The 25,777-nt window shown below is 40.7% G+C and overlaps 2 protein-coding genes across 2 annotated transcripts; both read right to left on the reverse strand.

Annotated features, from left to right (window-relative positions):
* Positions 1–345: 345 nt before the first annotated feature.
* Positions 346–18,302, reverse strand: usp53b (ubiquitin specific peptidase 53b). Its single transcript, XM_060864035.1, has 17 exons — positions 18,133–18,302; positions 15,256–15,908; positions 15,006–15,098; positions 14,738–14,872; positions 14,324–14,434; positions 13,719–13,801; positions 12,715–12,820; positions 11,621–11,767; positions 11,071–11,220; positions 10,612–10,780; positions 4,653–4,736; positions 4,261–4,365; positions 2,986–3,520; positions 2,676–2,737; positions 1,685–1,751; positions 851–1,293; positions 346–550 (listed from the first exon to the last, which is right to left on the reverse strand). The coding sequence occupies exons 2-17, from the start codon at positions 15,436–15,438 to the stop codon at positions 474–476; spliced, it is 2,550 nt and encodes an 849-aa protein (XP_060720018.1). The 5' UTR covers positions 15,439–15,908; positions 18,133–18,302; the 3' UTR covers positions 346–473.
* A 681-nt stretch (positions 18,303–18,983) lies between these two features.
* On the reverse strand, positions 18,984–25,592 carry myoz2b (myozenin 2b). The gene is made up of 6 exons (XM_060891644.1): positions 25,380–25,592; positions 24,038–24,149; positions 22,108–22,274; positions 21,229–21,316; positions 20,747–20,930; positions 18,984–19,899 (listed from the first exon to the last, which is right to left on the reverse strand). The coding sequence occupies exons 2-6, from the start codon at positions 24,120–24,122 to the stop codon at positions 19,674–19,676; spliced, it is 750 nt and encodes a 249-aa protein (XP_060747627.1). The 5' UTR covers positions 24,123–24,149; positions 25,380–25,592; the 3' UTR covers positions 18,984–19,673.
* Between the last annotated feature and the right edge of the window lie 185 nt (positions 25,593–25,777).

Below are 25,777 nucleotides of genomic sequence, written 5' to 3' on the forward strand. Positions count from 1 at the left end.
TGTTCAGACTCAACACATGGCTTTCTGTGTACACACTGGTACTGATGAGGTGATGAGGACAGCTCTCTCTCTCTCTCTCTCTCTCTCTCTCTCTCTCTCTCTGTCTGTATGTCTCTCTCTCTCTCTCTCCCTCTGTCTGTCTGTCTCTCTCTCTCTCTCTCTCTCTCTCTCTCTCTCTCTCTCTCCCTCTCTCTGTCTGTCTCTCTCTCTCTCTCGATCTGTCTCGATCTCTCTCTCTGTCTCTCTCTCTGTCTCTGTCTCTCTCTCTCTCTCTCTCTCTCCCTCTCTCTGTCTGTCTCTCTCTCTCTCTCGATCTGTCTCGATCTCTCTCTCTCTGTCTCTCTCTCTGTCTCTCTCTCTCTCTCTCTCTCTCTCTCTCTCTCTCTCTCTCTCTCTCGCTCTCTCTCTGTCTGTCTGTCTGTCTCTCTCTCTGTCTCTATCCCTCTCTCTCCCTCCCGCTCCCTCTCCCTCCTTCACAGATAGCCGTGCTCGTCCAGTCCTTTCGAAGTTACCTTGTGCCACTTTGCCATGGATTTATTGCTGTTTGAACCTGCAGAAGAAAAACAGTGATTACTGAAATAAAGAAGAGCAGAAACAAAAAGATTAAATATAAAAAGTATATGTATAAGTTAAGTGTTAAACACTTCAGGTTATTTAAACAACACTACAGTACATACAAGTAAAAACAAACCAAAATAAATTCACACGAATCAGACTGTTTACTGTGTAAAAATCTACTCAAAATCTCCAGCTCTAATTTTCTTCTAATTTATTTGGCTGATGTTTCTGTCTCGTGTCCAGTAACAATGAAGTTCATTTCCCCAGGGTTCCTTAGAGAGATGTACTGTACCCATGTCAGATCGGATCTTGGTGAGATCCGATGGAGGTGAAGCCATGCTGAGCACCAGCGGTCTCTGGTGATGGTACTTCAGTCTGTACGCGTCTGTCATGCAGTTGTCCACAGAGAAATACGTGGTGAGAGCGACTCCAGATTTACAGCGGCTCTGCTCCGTCTCGCTCGTCTCCTCGTCTCCCCGCTCAGAATCTGATCCATGCTTCAGATCAGACACCGACATCTGAAGCAGTCGAGGTCGGAAAGGCAGTTCTCTCCGAGCCTCTGCTGCCCTCTGGGTGTGTTTAGGGTGTAAAGGTGACGTGTGCTGGGTGAGGGAGGACTCGGCGGGGGCAGTTTCACTGGTGCTGGAGCGGTAGGCGCTGTCCTCCTGCTCAGACGCCGTGTTACTCGTCTCATCTGAGCTGTTACACTCTGATGAAGAGTATCTCTGCTTCCTCCTGTGAGACAATGTGGTCAAACAGAAAAACAGCGACAGCTTTCACAACAAACAGATAAATTATTAACAAATAAATAAATATATCGATATCCTAGTTTGTTTCAGGGCTTTTGATTTTAGAGGAATACAGCTGTAACAGCTAAAATATTAACCAGATCATTTTGGGCTTAGAATTATTATTAATCATCATTCATAACTTAATGTGCATTATTTATACTGCTGACCTTAAATGATGGAGTTAATCAATATAATGTGTGTGACTTATTAGTCCTTTATTAGTCTTGTTGCTTTTAGTAAAAATATAAAAATTTGTTGATTTAAACCAAAGATATTGAAGGTTTCTGTGAGTATTAGAAAAAATGTATTCATAATCTTACTGTCTGCTCTCATACCTCACATTTGGACTTCCTTTCAGCAGATTCTCAGCGTTTCGGGCCGGAAACTTCAGCAGATGTTTAGCTGAAAATAAGAGTGCAGAGTTTCATTTATTCTTTTTTTACTGATCAGTAACAACAACGGGGGCACAGTGGCTTAGTGGTGCCCGTGCCTCGGGGGTTTCCTCCGGGTTCTCTGGTTTCCTCCCCCGGCCCAAAGACATGCAGGTTGATGGTAGGTTGATTGGCATCTCTGGAAAATTGTCCGTAGTGCGTGATTGCGTGAGTGAATGAGAGTGTGTGTGTGCCCTGCGATGGGTTGTGCCCTTGATGCCCGATGACGCCTGAGATTGGCACAGGCTCCCCATGACCCGAGGTAGTTCGGATAAGCGGTAGAAAATGAGTGAGTGAGTAACAACAACCATGTGCTATTACAGCTGTAATGCTGCAGTGTGAACACAAGCAGATGAAACACCATCATAGAGTGATGCAGGAATCAGTCCTACAATTCAGAAAGTAATTAGCATTTAGTTAACTAACACTTCCGGTTCCATCGTTAGTAGATGTTTTGTATGAGATTTTGTGTAAAAGTCTGAAATATTGTAAGGTCTGTGTTATTTTACATAAAATACATCAGCTCGTGGTTTTTAAACTTTTAAGATGCTTGCTAACAAGTACTTAAACTGGACTTCAGGATCACATCGAACAGGGACTCAGTGGCTCCTCATCAGGGAACAGGTTTATAAATAAAAAATAAATGAATTATATTATAAATGTAGTGACTCACAGTTATTAAAGTACAGGAGCAGTTGTTATAAAGCTCTTTCAATATTATCCATAAACCTTATTAGAAGATATATATTGAAATAAATTAATTTATATTAATTTATGTGTACATGTGTGCGTGTGTATGTGTGTGTTTGTGCATGAGTGTGTGTACGTGTGTATGTATGTGTCTGTGTGCCTGTGCGTGTGTGCTCACGTGTATGTGTGTGTGGTGTGTACTCACTGTGAATCATTGGTGAACACACCACCTCTGCTTTATTGTCCACGTGAGTGTGACCTGGAGCCCTAAAATATTAAGAACATTAACCAGTTTTACATTTAAGATAAATACTTTGGTGCTTATACTAAAGATAAAGTTAATACTTTTAGTCTTTCCATGTAAAATATTTTTGTAAGAACAGCTGTATTGAATCTCTTCATGAAGGCAGACAGGAAGTACAGTGTGTGTGTAGTGCTGAAACCTCCACTATGGGTGAGTGGTGAGTTAAAGCTTCATGCTGATTGGTTAACTGATTTGACTTTTTGTCCACTACCTGAGCTGATGTCGCTCGGTTCCTCGTGTCTCCTTCCCCAGCAGGTTCTCTACTCCTGGAGACTCAGCATTTGCAGAACCGCTGCTTAGCCTGTCACTGCTCTCATACCCTGACTCCGTCCTCTGGATGGTCCAGTGGTCTGTTCTGTTTACCGCTGAGGTTCTGTCACGTCGAGAGTCATGAGATTTGCGGCTCTCTGTCTCCGGCCTCGTCTCGTCCTCGTAGATGGTCATGAGTCCTCGAGGCCTGTGCTGGGAAGGTACCCTCTCCTGATGCCGGTTACAGCGTGGACTTCCATGGACTTGATGCTGCTGTCGTCTGTGCTCCAGTTCACTCAGAACTCTGTCCACGTTCAGAACTTCACGCACAGGACGCCATGACGGCTTTGGCTTTCCAAACGATCCTCCGACAATTCTCATGTGGGGGGCAGAGCCATCTGAGTGGTCTGGGCAGGGCATTTTCTGTGTTCTCTGGTCAGAGTGGGGTCGAGTGCTGTTCTCAGAAGAAGATGATGATGATGCTATATATGTCACATCTAAAGTGAAACATGGAAACGTATTTCAAATGGAAGAGTCCTTTACTTCTGCTAATTCATTAACTGTGTAACTTCATACAGCTGATCTCTTAAATGTAATCAAGATATTGGAATATTAAAGGATGAGAATTATGACATACTAAACTGAAATGAGATGTTTTTAAAGGTATTAGGATTCTGTTACCCTCTATGATTACAATTTATTTACTTATTTCTTGTGTGTGTGTGTGTGTGTGTGAGTGTGTGTGTGTGTGTGTGTGTGTGTGTGTCTGTGTGTGTGAGTGTGTGTGTGTCTGTGTGTGTCAGTGTGTGTGTGTGAGTGTGTGTGTGTGTGTGTGTGTTAGTGTGTGTGTGTGTGAGTGTGTGTGTGTGAGTGAGTGTTAGTGTGTGTGAGTGTTAGTCTGTGTGTGTGAGTGTGTGTTTGTGTGTGTGTGTGAGTGTTAGTGTGTGTGAGTGTGTGTGTGTGTGTGTGTGTGTGTGTTAGTGTGTGTATAGTGTGTCCCTGCTGTGGATCTGAATGGTTGCTGCTGTGAGCTCAGTTCTGCTGTAGGACACAGATGGAGCTCTGTGATGTTGGACTTTGGCCAGAATATTAAACCCTGATCATCATGTAACTTACTCTGAGACTGACCTTCTGTAGAGGACAGAACTCATAACAACACAACAGCACATCACACAAAGAAATGTGGAAAAGTGTACCTCAGTGTTGTTGTTGTTGTTGTGTGTGTGTGTGTGTCTACCTTTGTGTTGAAGTGACTCAGCTCTGCGATGGACTCGGTCAGTCTCTCGTCTCGCTCTCTCGGTTCCATTTAATGTCTCTCTTGGACTGTCAGGATAAACTTTAACTGGAAAGGAGAAGATTCCAGAAACTTTCCACATTTATTTCCTTATCACTCACTCAGGAACACTCAACACTGTGTTCTATTTCCCAAAGCAGATTCCGTGTTGTAAGGTTAAAAGCACAAAAAGAAAAAACACACAGCATGCTCTAATGGTGTCTGTTTTTTAATGTGTGTGTGTGTGTGTGTGTGTGTGTGTGTGTGTGTGTCTGTGTGTGTGTGTGTGTGTGTGTGTGTGTGAGTGTGTGTGTGAGTGTGTGTCTGTGTGTGTGTGAGTGGGTGTTGTGTCTTACATCGACCGGCTGACTGCAGTGTGTGTTTGTGATTAATGCGCAGTGATGCTGCAGCTTCTCTTCCTCCATCAAGTCTCTTTGGCCCTAAGATGGTGACAACACACACACACACACACACACACACACACACACACACACACACACACACATGCACACAGAGAAGAAACTGAATTACATTAAAAACACTGATCATCAACACATTCATCTTGTGAATCAGAAAGCGAGAGTAAAGAAGCAGGAATAGAAAAGATGAAGAGAAAATTCAAAAACTTGCAAAAATTGCCATAAAACGGTGAAAGCATCACATCAAAAAATGAACAAATAATAATTAGTATGAAGTCAAAAACAGAGTAAAGATAGAAAACATTCTGTCAGCACTTTCGGTGTCGGTGACACTACTCCTGGGTTTGCGGCCATCTTGATTTTCACTTCTGGGGCGGCAGCCATTTTTGGTGACCAGGCACTATATAAGGACGCTGCCTTCACATGGTTTCTTGCCAGATGGACTCCTCAGTTTGCCTTGTGTGCCTGTGAAGTCATCCCGCCTTGTTACTGTTTCTGCCCTGCCTGGTTTGACTGTTTGTTTTTGTTTCTGTCCTGCATTGCTCTGTCTGTCTGTGCACCGGATTACTGAACTGTTAGCACTCTGTTATCAGCTTGCACTGCATTGCCCTCTCTGTATGCGTGAGGATTTTTATGTTGCTCCTGTCCCTATTATCTGCCTGCCTTATCTGTCCTTAACTTTACCAACCCCACCCCCCACCCCCACCCACATTTTTCCAAGTTTTTACATCTATACAGGTCATTAAAAACTTTTAATTGATTACATCTGCATCCCCTGCTGAAAAATGTAGCATAAACCAGCATGAATTCCATGCTAATCCAGGCTGGTTTTTACTGGTTCATGCTGGTATAATGCTGGTCAGTGCTGGTATAGTGCTGGTATAGTGCTGGTATAGATGGGTGGCCAGCATAGTCATGGTGTTATCAAGCAAAACGGGGCTGGTGTTGCTGGTTAACCAGTATGATCTTTCTGGAATGAGCTTTATGGGAACAACCTTTATTTTTGCTTGTGTATGTTTCTATGTAACACATTAATATAAGATTAAAACACAATATATTGGACTATATTTAATTATAAGTGTGTTATTTCTTTTGCTACCTCTTTTGAATAAAGAACTGAAATAACAAAGCTCAAAAAGCTTTGAATAACAAAGAATAAAAACATTTAAAAATTAGAGTCATTAGGGATTAAAATGTCTCCACAAATTAAATATAGTAATACCAACAAATGTTGACTTCCCAGGCTCCATGAGGGAAGCAGCATATAAATCATACAGAATTATGGTTTTTGAAAGATATACATATATATATATATATAATCCATTTGTCTCAATTAAGAAGTAGTTAAGTTGTTTGTCTGTTTTTTTTAGTAAAGCGGTAATGTGAACAGATATTACCCAGCATCAGAGGTGGCAAAAGTACACCCATCCTTTACTCAAGTAGAAGTACAGATACTCATTTTTTATAAGTAAATATATGTGTATATATATATATATATATATATATATATATATATATATATATATATATACATATAAACATGACGTCCAGTTACCAGCATGAAAATTTTGATTATGAAAATTATATATATATATATATATATATATATATATATAATTTTCATAATCAAAATTTGAAATATATATATATATATATATATATATATATATATATATATATATATATATATATATATATATATAAACATGACGTCCAGTTACCAGCATGAAAATTTTGATTATGAAAATTATATATATATATATGTATATATATGTGTATATATATATATATATAACTTTCATCAGCCACAAGAGTGTTACGAAAGGCAGGCACTGATGTAGGTGAGGTAGGGTGGAGTCAGCGTTCACATTCATCCCAAAGGTGTTCAGTAGGGATGAGATCAGAAAACAACCACATATAGCAGGAAAGGTCAGGTGACCCAATACTTTTGGAAATATAATGTATACCGTATATCACCAAGGCCATATCCCAAACTGTAGGGAGATTCCAGCTCTGTCCTTGAAAACAACTCAAAATTATTGTGATGTTTTACAAATGACAAAATGAATGTTAATTAAATTAAGCACTTCGTGTTTTTTGGGTTGACACAATTCGCAACGCATTCGCCAGGAATCCTTTTTTATTTTTTATTTTTATTTTTTTATTTCAAACATCCCTCACACAGTATATGGCCATGGGTGTTCAGGAATGTCCTTGTTGTTAGTTATTTTAACATCGGTGACTCCCTCTGAATTAACATTAGCCATTCCTTCTGTAGGCGTGCTGCTCATTGTTAGCTCCGCTATCCTTAGTCTATGTCCGATAGCCAGTGAATAATACACCAGTGGCGTGGTGAAAAAGCCGCACAATGATAGGATGACAGGCTGGAAACAGCGCTCAATGAGAAGAAATAATAATAAAAGTAACGAGTCTGTTTTGAAAATGTAAGTAAAAAGTACAGATATTTGTGTAAAAATGTAATGAGTAAAAGAAAGTTGTGCGAGAAATAAATAGTGGAGTAAAGTATTGATACCAGAAAAATTTACTTAAGTACAGTAACAAAGTATTTTTACTCCGTTACTTCCCACCTCTGCCCAGCATCAGCGTATGCAACCTGAACTATGTTCACGAAGGTAAATGTAGTTCCTGCACTTTCCAAAAATAAATCTCGCAATGTTTTCGACTACATTATATACCTTACAGTGTTTATCGAAATTAGTATAAGTGCACGTGTTCCAGATCATCATGTTTTTGCCACCGTAATTAGGATTTTGTTTTGGGGTAAATAAAAAGCTTCCTCTTCTACACAACGAATCTTCTGATCACTGGGAATCAGAATGTTTGCATATGTGAGGTACCTGGATGACGGCTGCACAGCAGTTGTTTCAACTAGCAAAATTAAGGACTTTAACTACGACATGTTTGACCAAACTCAGGTTTATTGGGTACGATGGAAGCAAGACTTCTTCAGGGTACAAATACTGATGCTTAAAGGTATGTAACTTAAGCAGTAGCTGTTTTATCGTAACTCGTTCACTGCACAGTATAAACAAATGAGTGATATATAGTTTTGTTTCTTATTTTGTTTCTGTAATTTTTCAGAGAATAAAGAAGACATAGAGCAGGAGTTGTCTAAAGGCAAACGACTCCGGGTAGCACCTCTTACAAAAACATGGTCATCGCCACCACATACTACTTGTTCCTTGCTAAAAGAGAGAGCGGAAGTGAAGACCAAAAATGTGTGTTGTAAAGGTTATTTACATTTACAGGTATTGTGTGACGTTATTTGTGCACGTGTGTATATTACAGTGTGATGGAAACAATGGTCCAATAAATATTTTAAACAAACTTTTACACACACACACACACACACACACACACACACACACACACACACACACACACACACACACACACACACACACACACACACACACACACACACACACACACACATATATATATATATATATATATATATATAATGTAATATATATATGTAATATTTATATATATATAAAACATCCAGAATGTTTTTCTTTATTAAAAAGTGAATTGCAATTCTCTAGAAAATTGTCTTGGTCTTTATTTAACTATGAATATGCACTAAGAAATGTGATATGTAACAAATGGGTTTTGTTGTGGTCTTGCAGATATAACATATGTTGACCAGCACACCAGCATCCCAGGCTGGTCGGCCAGCACACCACCATCCCAGGCTGGTTGGCCAGCACACCAGCAACCAGCACCTAATGCTGGACCAGCATACAACCATCCCAAGCTGGTCCCAGCATGCAAAACATACCTTATGCTGGACCAGCAATGCTGATTTCTTTAGCAGGGTCCTGCATTTGAGTCCCGGGATGTGCCAGCCTGATACAGTGTGCTGTCATATTTGAGTTGCAACCCACTGTTTTTCTGGGAGATCGCTCCAAGTTGGCTTATGCAAACTGGCAAGGCCAGACAGTGGGCAACCTCCGAGAGGGAACGCCAGTCAATCCTTTGTCAATCCTAGGAAGCATTTAGCAGAGAACTTACGATTTTTGACACCACCACTCCCCAACAGGACGCCACACAGTCACTCTTTGAGGTACAGTATCTCAGGGCAGTTGCTCCGTAGCCGAATATACAGTGGACTTTCTGATGGCCATGGCTGATAGTGAATGGGGAGTCACTCGGTTTGGCAGCCGAGGTCAAGGATGAGCTCTACTATGAGGAGGTTGGTCAAATGGCCGCTTCATGTCCAGTGAAAGGCAGGGCTCTCCTGTGAGTGCCCATAATGCTTGGATTCCCCAGGCTTCAGAAACACAATCCCCACCTGGACTGGAACTGCGGCCACATCCTTGACTGGTGAACCCACTGCCACATTCACTGCATAGACTCGGAACCCAGACTCAGCATCCAGTCGCCGAGGAACCCCTGACAGATCTCAGTTCTGTGACTACTACGACCTGGGAATTGTCTTCAGCAAGACCAGAGCCTCCTCCCTTCATCCTCATCGGCCTTAACACTGAGCCATAGACCTCCTGCCTGGAGCCACTTCTCCCCATGGCTGCCTATACCATCTGACCAGACCCCCGAGAGAAGCCATGGCACAGTAAAGAATGCTGGGTCCCTCTGCCCTTGTATCGATTACCAAGGACTTAACGTCATCACCATTTACATATATATTTACATGTAGAACCGGTACCCCCTGCCTATCTTCACCTCTGCCTTTGAACTCCTCCAATGAGTCACCATCTTCTCTAAACTGGACCTCCATAATGCCTACCATCTTATATGTATTTGATAGGGAGATGAGTGGAAGACAGCTTTCAATAACTCTACTGGTCATGCTGTTTGGCTTGACCAATGCGCTGGTGCTTTTTCAGGCCTTGGTTAATGATGTCCTGTGGGACCTTCTTAACAAATTTGTCTTTGTGTACTTTGATGACATTCTCAACTTATCTTGGACCCTGGAAAAACACAGACACCATGTTTGAGTCCTGCTTCAAGGCCTTGTCCACTATCATCTGTATGTGAAAGCTGAAAAATGTGAATTCCACACCTCCAGCACCACCGTATTGGGCTTCATTCTCTTGGCTGGTAGCATACAGATGGACATCAACCAGATAAAGGCAGTGAGGGACTGGCCACACCCGAACAACAGGCAGCAGCTCCAGTGTTCACTGGGGTTCACAAACATTTTATCGCAAATTCATCAGGGGCTAGGGCACTGTTGCTGTCCCCCTTGTGTGGGTAGTATATGCACACAACTTCCTGCCATCATCTGGAACGGGTCTCTCCCACTTCCAGGCCACCTACGGATACCAGCCACCACTGATCTCTAACCAGGAACTGGAGGCTATGGTCCCCTCCGCCCTTGCCTTGGTCAAGCGTTGCTAATGTGTTCAGAGAAAAGCTTGTATAGTCCAACTGGTCATACTGGTGGGCCATTCGCAAGTGCCATCCATTACCCCCTTATCGCATTGCTCAGAGGTTCTGGCTATCCCGCTGACCCTGATCTAATCATGCAGTTTCATCACAAGCATCCTGACCAGACAGGAGGGTCATCATCACACAACCACCACATTACCATCACACAACTACCACGTCACCATCACACATCCACAACTTCACCATTACACAATCACAACTTCCCCCTCACACATCCACCACGTCACCATCACACGTCCACAACTTCACCATCACACATCCACCACATCACCAGCACACAACCACCACATTATAGGGTTTCCAGCTAGTTTATTTTACTCCACTGCCACACAGATATATCACCACCAAATAATCACGAGGACAAACATAAACAAAAATGGAAAACTAGCACCAAATAAACTGAACTCATGAAGTCATCATGAAGATGTAATTCTGAGTTAAAGGGTGAGTGCCTGATTACCTGGCCCTTCCCCATTGAGGGCAGATTTGTACTGGGACCACATGGTGGTCTGTCGCGGGGCATCTTCATTGGACACAGCGCTGCCCTCAGGGTCACTGTAAAACAGAAGAAGTGGCTGGAAATGTCCTCGGATGCACTTTGATGCAACATCCTTCCATTTTGAGCCAATCTAAAGAATGTAACACAAAATTCTCACAAATATGAGTCAATAAACACAACAATGGGTTCAAGTGTTTATTCTACAAACTGGAATTGTTGAATATGTAATAACTTTACAATTAGAAAAAAATTATTTGCAAATTTGACGTAAACAAAAATTCACATTTTTATCCAAATTCTTTAAGCAGCAAATAAACAGTTTCTTTCACCGCCACATTGCTGACTGATAATAAAACAATTTGGTAAATAAATCCAGACCTGAGCAGTGGAGACTCTATTGCATGAGTAAATAAATGAGACCTCTTTCACTGTGGCGTCATCAAAGAACATCCATTTGGAAGACTTGCTGTGGTAGGCGAAGGCGAGGTAATGACGGCTTGCGTAGCAGATCATTCCCACAAGGTGAAGCTCTCGATTCTTAGCATTTTCATCAATAACTCTGTAGAAAAGCTGGAATGAGCGAGGAATATGATCAACACATTGAGTTACACTTCCAGATAACCTTAACATGTGACAATCACTACCCTCTAATCTCTCTATCACCATCTGCAGCTTTAACCAGAGCAGTGAGGAGGAATGTGAGAGTAAAGTTTACTATCGGAATAATGGATGAGAAGTTTGAGATTTATCTGTAACTTAATTTAGCACAGCACAGTCATTTAGCACAGTCAGTCTATCTAGTGACGTATTTTGGAGCTTTGTAGAAACTGCAGAACCCTGAGAGAACCCACACGTGAGTTCAAGACTGAACCAGTACTTGTTGCTGACATACAGGCTAAATGATTGTGCGTGTTTGTGTCTGTCAGCTGTGTGTGTGTGTGTGTGTGTGTGTGTGTGTGTGTGTCCTGACCCCTGACAGGTTGAGATGAGGGCCGAGAGATCGGATCACGTCCTCGGTCAGATCAGACTGTTCTGCATCCCACACGAAGCCGATGGTGACGATCTCAGGGCAGTTCATTAGCACTCTGCGGATCTTGATGTTCTGCCCACAGTTACTCTGAGGAACAGAGGAGATGGTGAGATTTACACCCTGCAGGAACAACAAATACAATTAACACTACGACAGGTGAAGCAGCGGTGATGTTAGAGTTCATTATTGCATCTTTATTGCATTATTAATTATAGAATAAACCACTGACAATCAGTTTTACACCAATATTGTAAATAAACACACACACGCGCGCGTAAATGTCCTCAGAAACACGTATTCATCCCCCAGAGAGCTCCAGTAAATATAGACTGTCACATGCCCTGCTGTTATGTCATCACTGGCACAGAGCTGAAGCTCAAGCCTGAATCAGCAGATAGAAACTGTGTGTGTGAGTGTGTGTGAGTGTGTGTGTGAGAGAGAGTCTTAAACATGACAGTGTGTTCATTTACCCTCTAGTCTTCAGATTATACTTCAGGATTAGGAGTCTAGAGCTCAGCTCCTTAGCATTTAATGTATTTTAGTTCACAGGGTAAAGGTTAAGTATTAAGAACTAAACACGTGCTGGATGAAGTGTGTTTCTTTTTCATGCACACAATGACGGATCTCTTTCTCTTACAAAAGATGGGTTTCATGATTGTGTTCATCTACTACCTCATCTCATAGATTTAAAAACAGCTACACAATAAAATCAATCATTTTAAACAACTAAACAAATCAATAAATGATCAAAAGAAACAATCAAAACAACCAAAAGCAAACCAGAAACAACTTTAATGTCATAGAGAATCAACAAGTTTATTAAAAAGCATCATAAATAAATCATTTTAATCTGATGAGTTTGTTCAACACAGTGGAGATTAATGTAATAACAGGTTTGTATTTAGTGAGCGTACAGAACAGGGGGCACACAGATGCCATCACAATGTGATCTTTTCTATTTATATTTATTTTTTATTTACACATGAGCTACAAATGTGATATAATAAATGACTTTAGAGGAATATGAGACCTACAGGGCAGTTGCGCAGATCTCCAATGGTGTTTGCTGCCTGCAACAGTTCACTGAACATATCAGAGCGCAATCTGTCTGTCCTCTCCAACACACGCTCCACCTGCTGACTAATACACACAGAGACACACACAGACACACACACAGAGACAAACACACACAGACATGCACACAGAGAGACACACAGAGACACACACACACACAGAGAAACACACACACACAGACACAGAGAGAGACACACACACACATAGACATGCACAGAGAGACACACAGACACACACACAGACATGCACACAGAGACACACAGACACACACACACACACAGACATGCACACAGACAGACACACAGACACACACACACAGACACACACACAGACATGCACACAGACAGACACACAGACACACACACAGACATGCACACAGAGAGAGACACACACACAGACATGCACACAGAGAGACACACAGACACACACACAAACAGACATGCACACAGAGAGACACACAGACACACACACAGACATACACACACAGAGACACACAGACACACACGTGAAAAAAATAGTATTATTTTATTGTAAATAATTTTATTTAAGATACTCTTCCACAACCTGTAAGTACTTTCTACATGATTTTTTTTTTTTTTTTTCATTTTATTCACAAACTACAGCTTTGGAACAGCTTTTAATTCTGGAGCAAACTAGGTGTTTACTTAAATACATGTTTACTTAAATCTGGTTAAAAGGGTTCTTTATATAAGAGGTAAGGTTCTTAGCATGCTGTTCTTTTTAGTAAGGAACCTTTAATGTTCCTAAAGGGAATCATGGTAATAATGTACATATGACTGAGCTAACACCTGCTGTCAGAAGAAGTGTAGAACTGTTATTGTTATCAACCATCAGCTGTTCTTCATTCAGTGTGTCTCTGTGGAACTGTAGTGAGGACTTTCTGCTGTAAATAAAGTGTAAAGTAGCTCAGAGAGCAGGACGCTGTAGCAGATCAATAGCTCACCAGAGGGCCGTAGTGGACACGTAGTGCACTAACTCTGTGAAGGGCAGAGGATCCAACGATGCTCCACAACTGCGACACACAAACTGCAAAGTGAGAGAACACTACAGTCAGCACTGAGCTAGAGATTCATCAGCAATTTACACTGAAGAAACACCACATTCTCTAACGAGCTGCATGTGAAACCACACGACCCTTCAGTTACATCTACAGTCTGCTTTAAAACCTGTTTAACATTTAAAACCACTACTACTAATCATTAGTTTGTGTGTTTGTTTGTTTGTTTATTATCTTTCATGTTGTTTGCATGAAACTACAGTACATGTGGCTCTATCCCCTACAACCAACTTCTGAACCGTTTCTGAACTTTATCACTTAATCACAGTGATAAAAATGAAGTTGCTCATTATGATAACTTAAAGTTTGTCTAATCAGAACCATTTAATACAAAAAGCTCCACACCCTGCAGTTCTAGTCTGCGTTAAAGTACAAATGCTGCATCAGGAGCCAAAAAGGTTAAGGAAAGTGTTCCCCAGTTCCTGAAAGTGTTCCTGGGAAGGTTCCCGTGTCTGTATCTAGTCACTCACACCACAGGCAGGATGCTGTACCTGTTCATACAGAGTCATGGAGAACTTCTGGTGCGTGATACAGGACCTGGAGGTACAACTTTCCCCTGAATCACACACTAAGTGCAGATGAATTCTCTCGAGGATGTTCTCCTGTCTCGCACAGTGAGAAAGAAAGGAAGACGTTATATAAGTGGCTCGGAAAGAGAAACCTTGTTCCACTTTTGAGCAGAACCACAGAATCAGTGTGGAAAGAGTTCATGATCAAATCTGAGCATTTGCAACAAAAATCAGGAATAATGTGCGTGTGTGTGTGTGTGTGTGTGTGTGTATGTATGTATGTATGTATATATATATATAGAGAGAGAGAGAGAGAGATTACAGTTAATGTCACATTAAATAGACTGATTAAAAAGGATGATGATATTGAGTAATGTGAATATAAAAGTGACATACAAAACATTCAGCAGCGTCGTCCATGAGTCCAAGCTGAAAACGCTGCTCGTCTTTAAAAGTCTCGGCCAACGCGTGCCGCAGCGAGTCTGAGGGCAACACTCGCTCCCGACTCTGCTGGAACTGACTGAAGATGCTCTGCAGAGATGAGAAGAAAACCAAGAACAATTTAACAATGATTTTTATTTTCACAGACTACTTATAAACAAATAATGTAAAATACTACATCAGTTTACAGAATCAAATCCCCCTATGTGGCCAGATCAGTAACCTTTAAAGCGCAGAAGATGCATGCATCCCCGAGGCAGAAATGAGCTGAGAGCTGTCTCAGACTCCTCCTGAAGATGTCCAGCTGCCAGAGAACCTACAGAAACAAACAGACCAAACTGGTTGAAATATAAAATGCTGAATAAGAATACGGCTTGAACTGATTTGTATTGATTGAAAGTAATGGCTACTTGTTCTTATTCTGTGAGTCAACAACACTAAGCATGTTGCCCTGATGTTCTCCCAGCACTCACCTGCACAGCACTGTTGAGGAAGCAGCTGTTCTGGCCTGGTTCGTTCAGCAGACCCTTGGTGAGCGCCAGTGAGAGCATGCTTCCTGGCTGATATGATTTCCCCAAGCCTGGACCTGTGACCCCTCCTGCACCAGCACCAAAGCCACCGTTTCCCGGCTTCCTGAACAGCTTCACCCATGCCATGGAGCACGAGTACACCTCTCTCCAGAGCTCAGAGCAAGTCACTTATTTATAAAACGACAAGGACGCCATGTCTATCTCCAATACGTGTAGCTCATGCAGCCTGGTGAATGAGGCGATCCCTCAGTACTTTGGAGGTTAATTTATGAGGAGGTCCGTAATTTGAGCTCAAACCATTGATATAGAGACAATGTCACTGTTTATGGACCTTCTAGCCCCATGCAGAAGCAAGGGAAAACATCTCGTCTAGCCACCGGCTGTGTTTGCAAATCCTACAGCTCGGACAATGAATGATATCAAAAAGATGTTTTTTTGAAAGAACCATGGCACTGGGAATGCAAAGGAGAAATACAGACCAAATCACTTCCTCTCCAGGGCACTCCAGACACAATCAGCACCGAGTATCACTGAGAACCCCATCCATAACAGAAAGGTCTTTGGGCCAGAACATTGTCCAACAAAGGATGACCTACCTACAGTGAACGACAGAGAGATAGAGCGACAAATGAGAAGAAAATCAATGATTGTTAAACAGAGCGTCACTTCAATCTACACAAACTGTTTAGCAAAATGATGTGTGACCAAAACCCAGCTTGTGTTTCAGGACTCCTCACATTTCTGCACTTCTCCTGATCATCCCTCTGGCTCCTGGGATCAATACGCTATAAAGCATTTGCTGAGCTTCTGGATAATGTTGCTGTTTCAGCGCTAGCGAGAGGCAGCACCAGATCCAGTCACTGCATATGACTCGACTTCAAGCTCACTTTCAGTGAAAGATTTATGATCCTTTTATTCCTGTTTATCAAAACAACAGGAGAATGAGTTCATCTGCTGTTGTGTAAACAGTTAACTTCATTTTTTCTAATATTATAGAATCTATGGTTCCATTATGAAAATTCAAAAAATCATTTTCATTTTTAAAAGGATTCTTTAAGAGGAAATGGATCTGTTAACCATCCAAACGCCTGTGGAGTCAAACCTAGAACCCAGAATGGTCCTTCTGCGGGTTCTTCTTAGGAAATGCTACAGCTGATTTTTTCTTTTCTTAAACAGAAAGTTTTCCAGGTAAAATAATTTTATAAATATTAGAAAACTTCTCTTTCTCATGAAAGAACACTACAGAACCCCGTAGAGTGCATTCTGAACTGATGTCTAGTTTTTCTTTCTTTTGTTTCATTTTCTCTGATTGTTACGACGGTTACTGTGATTTTGGACAACATTAGCATGTAGTTTTTATAGAAAATGAAGCTGTGACTGTGCCGAGTTTCCCTCAGGAATGTGACAGATTTCAGGTTTTATTTTATCCGGAGATTCCTTTGCAGTGCTTTAGAACGAGACTGAATGAGATCAGATGCAGGAGAAAATATCTCAGAGACATTTCATGCTTTTTCTCTTGATGGTTTTGAGCAATTAAAAGAATCAGATCCAGCAGTCATTAACTCTCAGGTCAGAGACAGTGGAGAACTTCAGTGCTGCAGTGTCGCAGTATATTACTGTTAAAATCAGACTCTGGAACAGGATCACGAGCACAGAACGGATTCCACAGGACACAGATCCTCACCACAGAACAGCTAGCAGCAGGTCAGTTTAATTGTGAAGGCAACACCTTTTTTGTATTAGACAAAGACAGTTTTGTCGGATTTCACTCCCTTACATCATGACTTTATAAAACATTTGTACAGATTTAAACTAAAGTAGGAAAAGAATTCAGATGAATCTCTTTGTAAGGTGTAAAATTAGAGTTTGGGGAGTTAACATTTTGCAGTGTTGATTTCACACAAAGAGCCTCATGTGCACATTCCACGCATGGCCAAGTAGAGATAGACTGCAGACTGCAGGGTTGCCAGGACTCATCACAGGAAACTATAAGGGAACTTTAATTATACCCCAGAATTTTACAGTGAAATATTTCTTTTTTTTAATGAATAAAAGAAGGAATAAAAGGTACGATCCAGCACACGGATTAATGTAGAAGTGATTAGATAGTAAAATCTGGCAACCCAGAGTAAAATAGCAGTGCTGACACGTCAGTTTACAGCAGTGTCCAGGCTTCCACTGTCCCTCACACACACTGCAGCTCAACACTGCAGCTCAACACTTACACACTGAAGCTCAACACTTACACACTGAAGCTTAACACTTACACACTGAAGCTTAACACTAACACACTGAAGCTTAACACTAATACAGTGCAGCTCAACACTGCAACTCAACACTTACACATTGAAGCTCAACACTAACACAGTGCAGCTCAACACTGCAACTCAACACTTACACTCTGAAGCTTAACACTGAAGCTCAACACTGAAGCTCAACACTTACACACTGAAGCTCAACACTTACACACTGAAGCTTAACACTAACACACTGAAGCTTAACACTAACACACTGAAGCTTAACACTGCAGCTTAACACACAAATACACACACAGGCACAGACATAGACACACACAGACACACACACACACACACACACACAGACACACACACACAATAATACCTGAATGAACAGCTACATGAGTTAGTCACACGTTATATCTGCACATGATTTAACAATCATTAAATTATCTGGTCTTTATTTTAATCCGCTGTAAATCCTCCTTCTTTAGTGTTTATTTTTTTGAAGGTTGTTGACATTACTGTGACTTTAATAAAACATGAACAGCCCAGAAAATGAATGTAATAATAAAGTCCTCACCCATTTGTGTCCCTTTAGATCCCAGTCCAGCTCTGACCTGTTCATGTCATCTCTACAATACAGCACTGGACAGCAGCAGCACTGAGAGAGAACTGATAGAATGATGGAGTGATCACTTCTCTTCTCTTCTGTCGGTTCTGTTCATGTGATTCTGCGGAAGCGGCGATGAACCAAACGCTTACCGGATAACGGTGCCGATGACGTCATGTAAGCCCCGCCCACTGTGCTGACCGCTTACTGCAGTCCCGGTAGAATAAACTGGGCACCGGAGCGCGTTTCATAAGAAGGATGCCAGATTGGGAAGGACTCCTCTTGCACAGAGTGCACTATAACGTTACACTGAAGGGGATACACACTTTTACACAATGTGTGCTGATATAAAGAGGTTTGTAGCTTTAGTGTGTGTCTCTCAGTGTGTGGTGCAGCTTTATGCTTTAAAACTACATCAGAGCTCCAAAAGTGCTGATTAAATGTAAGGCATTTTAAAGCTATACAGAGATATATAAAGATACAAGACACAAACACACACAAATACGTGTGTGTGTGTGTGTGTGTGTGTGTGTGTGTGTGTGTGTGTGTGTGTGGGTGTGTGTGTGTGTGTGTGTGTGTGAGAGTGAATGTGTGTGTGTGTGTGTATGTGTGTGTGTATCTTGTATCTATATATATATGTATTTGTTTGTTTATGTTTATTATTACCATTACACTAGATTACTTATTACTAACTAAAATTTCTAACTTTACATTTCTACTATTTACTTTTTAAAAATCACCATAAAAATATCAGAATCTGTAATTCTAAATTCTGATTATTGTCTTTTTTTAAATAAGCAATGAATCAAATTACTGTGATGTCACTGGGATAAATATCTTTAATTTGGAGTACACCACAAGATGAAACTAAATGCAAACCAGAACTCACACACACACACACACACACACACACACACACACACACACACACACACACACACACACACACAGTTCTGTCAGGAATAACATCATATTTCACAAGAAGTATTTTTTTTTACAATAAAAACCATATTTCACATATCAGATCATATTTACATCTCTCCCTCTCTCTCTCTCTCTCTCTCTCTCTCTCTCTCTCTCTCTCTCTCTGATTTTTGTATTTAAATGTCATTTATTATGTAAAGGTATTAGTGTATTTCATAAATAAAATAAAGCTCATAACTCATGTCATGTGATTTCATTAGAAATAAATGTGTTCAGGTTTCAGTGTGAATAGTTTGAACACAGAAATGTTCTGATGCAGTGAGTTAGATATTTTTATTGTGTTTTATTGATCCTGATCCTAATGGACTACATTCTAACCAAATCTAAAATAATAATTATTCTAACATTTTTATATTTCTTTTACTTTTACAACTTTGTCATATAAGTATTTCTATTTTGATCACATTGTTAGAGCTGTTGCAGACTCGTGTGGTTGAAGATCATCCACTAAAATCTGGAGATTTGGAGCGAAATGTTCTCAGACTGTAGAAGTGATGTGAATGCCAGCTGACTCGTGTGTTCAGTGTTTACAGGTCATCAGACTCAGGCATCTCCAGCGGCTCCACAGGGATTGTGGGTAAGATGAGAGGAACGCCATCAGAGATCCATCCCTGAGCTGTGCGGTTGAAGGTTGGCCTCTTGGCTGTAGGGTCCTGCAGCTCTGGGTACCTCGGTGGGTTCAGGTCAATCTCTGGAACCTTGAAGGTGATACCTCGAGGAGCTTTCTCAAATCCTCCATACGGTATGGCCACCCTGAGTACAAAACATTCAGCTTTTAAACACTTTCATTATTCTTAAATGGACTTTTCCTGATATTTTATTTCTCGTCACTCTCTCCATCACTGTCAGCTTCAAGCTTATCTTATTATCTGATTATAAGGTTAGCAGCTGAGATGAAAACATTTAAAGTAATACAATTATTAATTGGTAATCAGCTTACTTGACTGGAATTAAATGGAATTAAAATGGTTTCTTTTCTGTTAGATTTTTAGACGCAAACTCAAGATACGCTGAGCGTCCATTAGAGGGAGCTAGTGCACAGAAATACACACAATACTCAACATACTACCCACTTAAGTCTAATTAAAATCTCAGTTGTCTTATTAAGAGATTTATAATAATAATAATAATAATAATAATAATAATAATAATAATAATAATAATAATAATAATAATAATAATAATAAATGTACTAAAGTCTTTTTCAAACTCATCACTTCAAATAATAACAAGAGTATAAAAACAATATATATATAAATAAATAGGTTTTCTATTTTGATCCTTTTTCTTGTTTAAGTTTGTGTATATGGTCACAGTCTAAAGTCCTCATCTGAGTTCAGTTACAGAAAATTCTACTGACATTTCTACTTGATCTGCTGTTTATCACAGTATAAATAATAATCCAAATAAAGAGGAAGGAGCTCATGTTGTTGAATTGAAAGCTGAAACCTCATCACTTTGACCTACTGGATCTGCAGATCTTCTGTATCAGTCACCAGTGGGACTTTTTACAAGCTCTGTTCTCTTACTGTATTAAACAGAACTTGATGAGACGGTAGACTGGACTTTTGTGTTGTAGAAGCAGAGAAGGATGTGGAACCTGTTAAAGCTCTTGTAATCAGGCATCTCAGGTCTGGGTTCTGGAGCAGGCATTTGGAGATTCAGTGTGTCAGCCAGAGCTGGGTCGTTAATGATGGCCTCCTCCCAGGGGGAGTGGTAGGATTTGGGCAAAGCCGTAGCATTGAACCTCTCTGGAGGAACATTCTTCAGAGGACCTCCATAACCTGGGACATAGAACCAACCTGGCATAAAAACTCACAAATCTCCTTTCACTCTCAGTTCACATCCTCACACACATCCTCACATCCTCACACACATCCTCACATCCTCACACATATCCTAACACACATCCTCACATCCTCACACACATCCTCACATCCTCACACACATCCTCACACACATCCTCACATCTCTACAGAGTTCATCACTGTTATGATATGTTCTCTCGGGATTAGTCATCTAGTAAGATGTGGTAAAGGTAATTGGTTTATTATTAAGTGGCTGACATGAAGGATTTCCCACCTGGTGCAATCTCCTCAGGGTTAGCTGAGTTTCTGGCTTCTGAAGTGTTTGTAGTTTTGTTTTCTGCATTTTCAGTCTGACCTTCACTCTAGAACAAAGAGCAGTGATGAATATAAACAAATCAGTTTAATGTGATAGAGTGATTCTGTGCAATATCAAAGTATTTGTGCATTTCTGTGACAGATAGAAGAAAAACTCTCTCTCTCTCTCACACACACACACACACACACAGACACACACACTGACACACACACAGACAGACACACACACACTGACACACACACTGACACACATACACACACACACACACTGACACACACACAGACAGACACACACACAGAGAGACACACACAGACAGACACACACACTGACACACACAGACACACACACACTGACACACACACACACAGACCCACACACACACACTGACACACACACACTGACACACACACAAACAAACACAAACACACACACTGACACACACACACAGACACACACACTGACACACACACACACAAACACTGACACACGTACACAGACACACAGACACACACACACACAGACACAAACACACACACACACAGACACACACACACTGACACACACACACACACACACACATTTTTCAAATCTCACACACATTCTCTGGCTCTGATAAGTGAAGTGAACAGTAAGCCCTTGTGATATCTCAGAGGAACATTTGGAATGGTCTGATGGCCACGTGTCCTGCACTATCACACACATGTTACTGCCATTCAGAGACTACACTAGCCTTAACCACTACCTCAGGTAGCATCTCAAAATACAATGCTAACAGAGGCACCGATAACAAAGCAGAAGGTCATCTCAAAACTAATCGTGTGTGTTACAATGACTTACATTTAAGATGGTGTTAGCTTCATTTTGAATACTTTCGAAGGTGTATTTCTCAGATCTGCGCTGTCTCATTCTGAAGAGGCGTGAGCCGCGGTTAGAGAGGAGAGAGAGCTCCTCCAGCATGATGTCTTTAGGGACAGAGAGCTTTTTACCTAGATCCATTGTATCACCTAAAAATACAGGGATAAAATCACTAAGGATTACATGAGATTGTCAATCGATTAATGTAGAAGATAAAACACTACAGATACAGACTGAGTGTTTAGTCATGTACAGATAAAAGCATTAAAACACTTCATCAGAGTTAGTGTTAGCATCCTGAAGCTGATTATTTCACTTTAACAGCATGTCCAAGTGACTTATTCTTCTTACAACACAGCGATTTACCAACAAGTACAAGTACATTTGTTTACTTATGTAAGTACGACAGATCCAACGTTTCATCTGTGGCACATTTGAAGTAGTGGCATGTTGGTGTTAGATCCTGTTGTCACTTCTGTTATAAATGACAGGTCCCTCACCAGTCTCTCTTATATTTGTGTGTGTGTGTGTGTGTGTGTGTGTGTGTGTGTGTGTGTGTGTGTGTGTGTGTGTGTGTGTGCATGTGTGTTTGTGTGTCTGTGTGTTTGGGTGTGCGTGTGTTTGTGTGTGTGTCTGTGTGTGTAAGTGTGTGTACGTGTTTGTGTGTGTGTTTGTTTGTTTGTGTTTGTGTGTGTGCATGTGTGTGTGTGTGTGTATTATGAGGATGATTGTGTGTCTACATTAGCACAATGGTGTGTAGAACACTGTGGACCTCAGGACAGATTTAAACACTGGGCTGCTTGGCCATGGAGATGGAAAGCCTCCCAGCTGTCCATTATCTTCATACTGAACTCAGTCCAGTTGTCCATCGTCCACTGAGTCGCCCCTCCCCCGACATGACCGCTCAACTCTAAAATAAACTTTTCCACAAACACCAGCCACAAAGGGATCTGCTGCTAGCACAGAGGCTAGTGTATTTTTGGCTAGAGAAGTCCATGAATCTCAGAACCAAGCTAACTACACTAACTAATCACACTGGCTAATAGCACTGACCAGGTGAAACTGTGCTGGCCACGTGATATTCTATCACTTCATCTAAGAACTGTGGCATTGTGTTCTAAAATTCACCTTCATCTGCTATCAGGGAAGTTCTTTCTTTCATTAATTTATGTTTATGTTTAAGTTTATGGTGGTTAGTGTTGTGCTTAGTGTGGTTAGTGTTGTTAGTGTTGGTTAGTGTTATTGTGGTTAGTGTAATTAGTGTTGCTAGTGTGGGTAGTGAGATTAGTATAGTTAGTGTGGTTAGTGTTGTTATTCTGGTTATTGTCGTTAGTGTTGTTAGTGTGGTTAGTGTGATTAGTATTAGTGTGGTTAGTGTGGTTAATATGGTTAGTGTTAGGGTGGTTATTGTTATTAGTGTGGTTAGTGTTAGTGTGGTTAGTCTTGTTAATATGGTTAGTGTTAGTTTGGTTTGTGTTGTAAATATGGTTTGTGCTGTTGGTGTCGTTAGTCTGGTTAATGTGGTTACTGTGGTTAGTGTTGTTAGTGTTAGTGTGGTTAGTGTTTTTAATGTGGTTAGTGTTAGTGTGGCTAGTGTCATTAGTTAGTGTGGTTAGTGTTGTTAGCGTTAGTGTGGTTAGTGTTTTTAATGTGGTTAGTGTAAGTGTGGTTAGTGTTGTTAATATGTTAGTGTTGTTAGTGTGGTTAGTGTAAGTGTGGTTAGTGTGGTTAGTGTAATTGTGGTTAGTGTTTTAATGTGGTTAGTGTAAGTGTGGTTAGTGTACGTGTGGTTAGTGTTTTAATGTGGTTAGTGTAAGTGTGGTTAGTGTTTTAGTGTGGTTAGTGTGTGTTGTTCGTGTTGTTAATATGGTTAGTGTTGTTAGTGTGGTTAGTTTTAGTGTGAAGTGTCTACCGTTGGTCGTGCCGTGGATTTCACTGCAAATGGCCGCCGCTTGTTTCTTTCTCTCCTGAGCTGAAAGTGTGCTGAAGCGTGACATGATGAGCTTCAGGGAGATGGAGATGAGCTGGAAAGGATGGAAAGGACACATGAGGTTCAGAAGGTCACAGAATTACACAGCAAATACATGGATCACTGCTGAGAGAAGTAATGTGTGATACCACACAACTGTACCACCTTCTTAAAACCTCAGTCTGCTTCTGAAAACCCCTTCAGTAAAGAACTGAGAGTCGTCATCAGTTTCAGAGCGAGGGAATAAAAATGCTTCATTCTTCAGTTGTTAGCAGACCAGCGTTAAAGCCTCTACAGCTAAATTTACTTAAACAATAGTTAAACACGCTGATATTTTTAGTCATTTTTATATTTCATCTCTTTTCAAAGTTTTACATTAATTCATAAAAATAATTATTTTTGTGTAAATTAGCATAGTTCATAAAAATAAACTCTAGTCATTTAAACTTAGTGTTTGAATAAAAGTCTTTATTACACTATCAAAAATTGGTCTATCTTTCTTACTTTCTTTCTTCAGTCTTTCTTTCTTTCTTTCTTTCTTTCTTTCTTTCTTTCTTTCTTTCTTTCTTTCTTTATTAATTGCTTTTTTATTGTTTAACCAAGAAATCTCCATGAGCCATTATAAATTTTGATATTTTTTTGTATAAGATCAGAAAACAGCCCAGACGCAGCCTCTCACTTCAGACAGATTTATATTTATTATAAGCTCTTACGTCTGCTTCAGTTTTTTAATTTCTCATCCTCGTGGCTCTGACTAGCTCTTGTTTAAAAAGTTAAAGGTTATTTTAAAATAAGCCGAGCTCGTCACAGTGTGTCACGTGTTTACAGCAGTGAAGTGCTGCTGATGGACATTGTGTCCTCTGTGGGGAACTTTCACCGATCCCACTGACGCTCATTCAAACTTCAAGCTTCATTCAGAAATTTATCAGATCTAAATTACTTTTTGTTCAACTTTAAATGTGGAGTTAACGTTATCATGAAATACCACCACACGACACACCTTGACCTTTAGGGTTCAGACCTTTCACAACACTTGGCTCGTCCCCTTTTCCCTCATTAACACACTGTTAAAAAAGACATCCGAAATCTATTATTTCATGACAGTGGAGTCATAAATTATAAATAATGTTTTAGAGAAAGAAGAAAGTGACACAAACCAGAGCTAAGAAAAGCTAAGATGATTTCAGCAGAACGTCACAAGGTCAAACTCACACACACACACATGCACACACAGGTTGCCAGAATATTTATATTATAATATTTATTATAAAGTTTTGTTTCTTACCTGTGTGTGTGTGTGTGTGTGTGCGTGTGACGATCCACCTGGACACTATGAGGTCACCTCAGAGTCCAGTTCACACACAGACTCGTTGTCCTCCTTTCTACACTCAGCACTCAGAGCTGGGGGAGTGTGTGTGTGTGTGTGTGTGTGTGTGTGTGTGTGTGTGTGTGTGTGTGTGTGTGTGTGTGTGTGTGTGTGTGTGTGTGTGTGTGTGTGTGTGTGTGTGTGTGTGTGTGTAAGTGAGTGAGTGAGTGAGTGAGTGAGTGAGTGAGTGAGAGCGTGCGTGTGTTGGAAAGGCAGCTTACATCAATAGACTAATTTTAGCGGGTTCAACATCCCAAAAGTGCCATGAGACAGAAGTGTGTGTGTGTGTGTGAGTGTGTATGTGTGTGTGTGTGTGT

This window comes from Tachysurus vachellii, chromosome 2 (assembly GCF_030014155.1).
Source record: "Tachysurus vachellii isolate PV-2020 chromosome 2, HZAU_Pvac_v1, whole genome shotgun sequence".
NCBI lineage: Eukaryota > Metazoa > Chordata > Actinopteri > Siluriformes > Bagridae > Tachysurus > Tachysurus vachellii.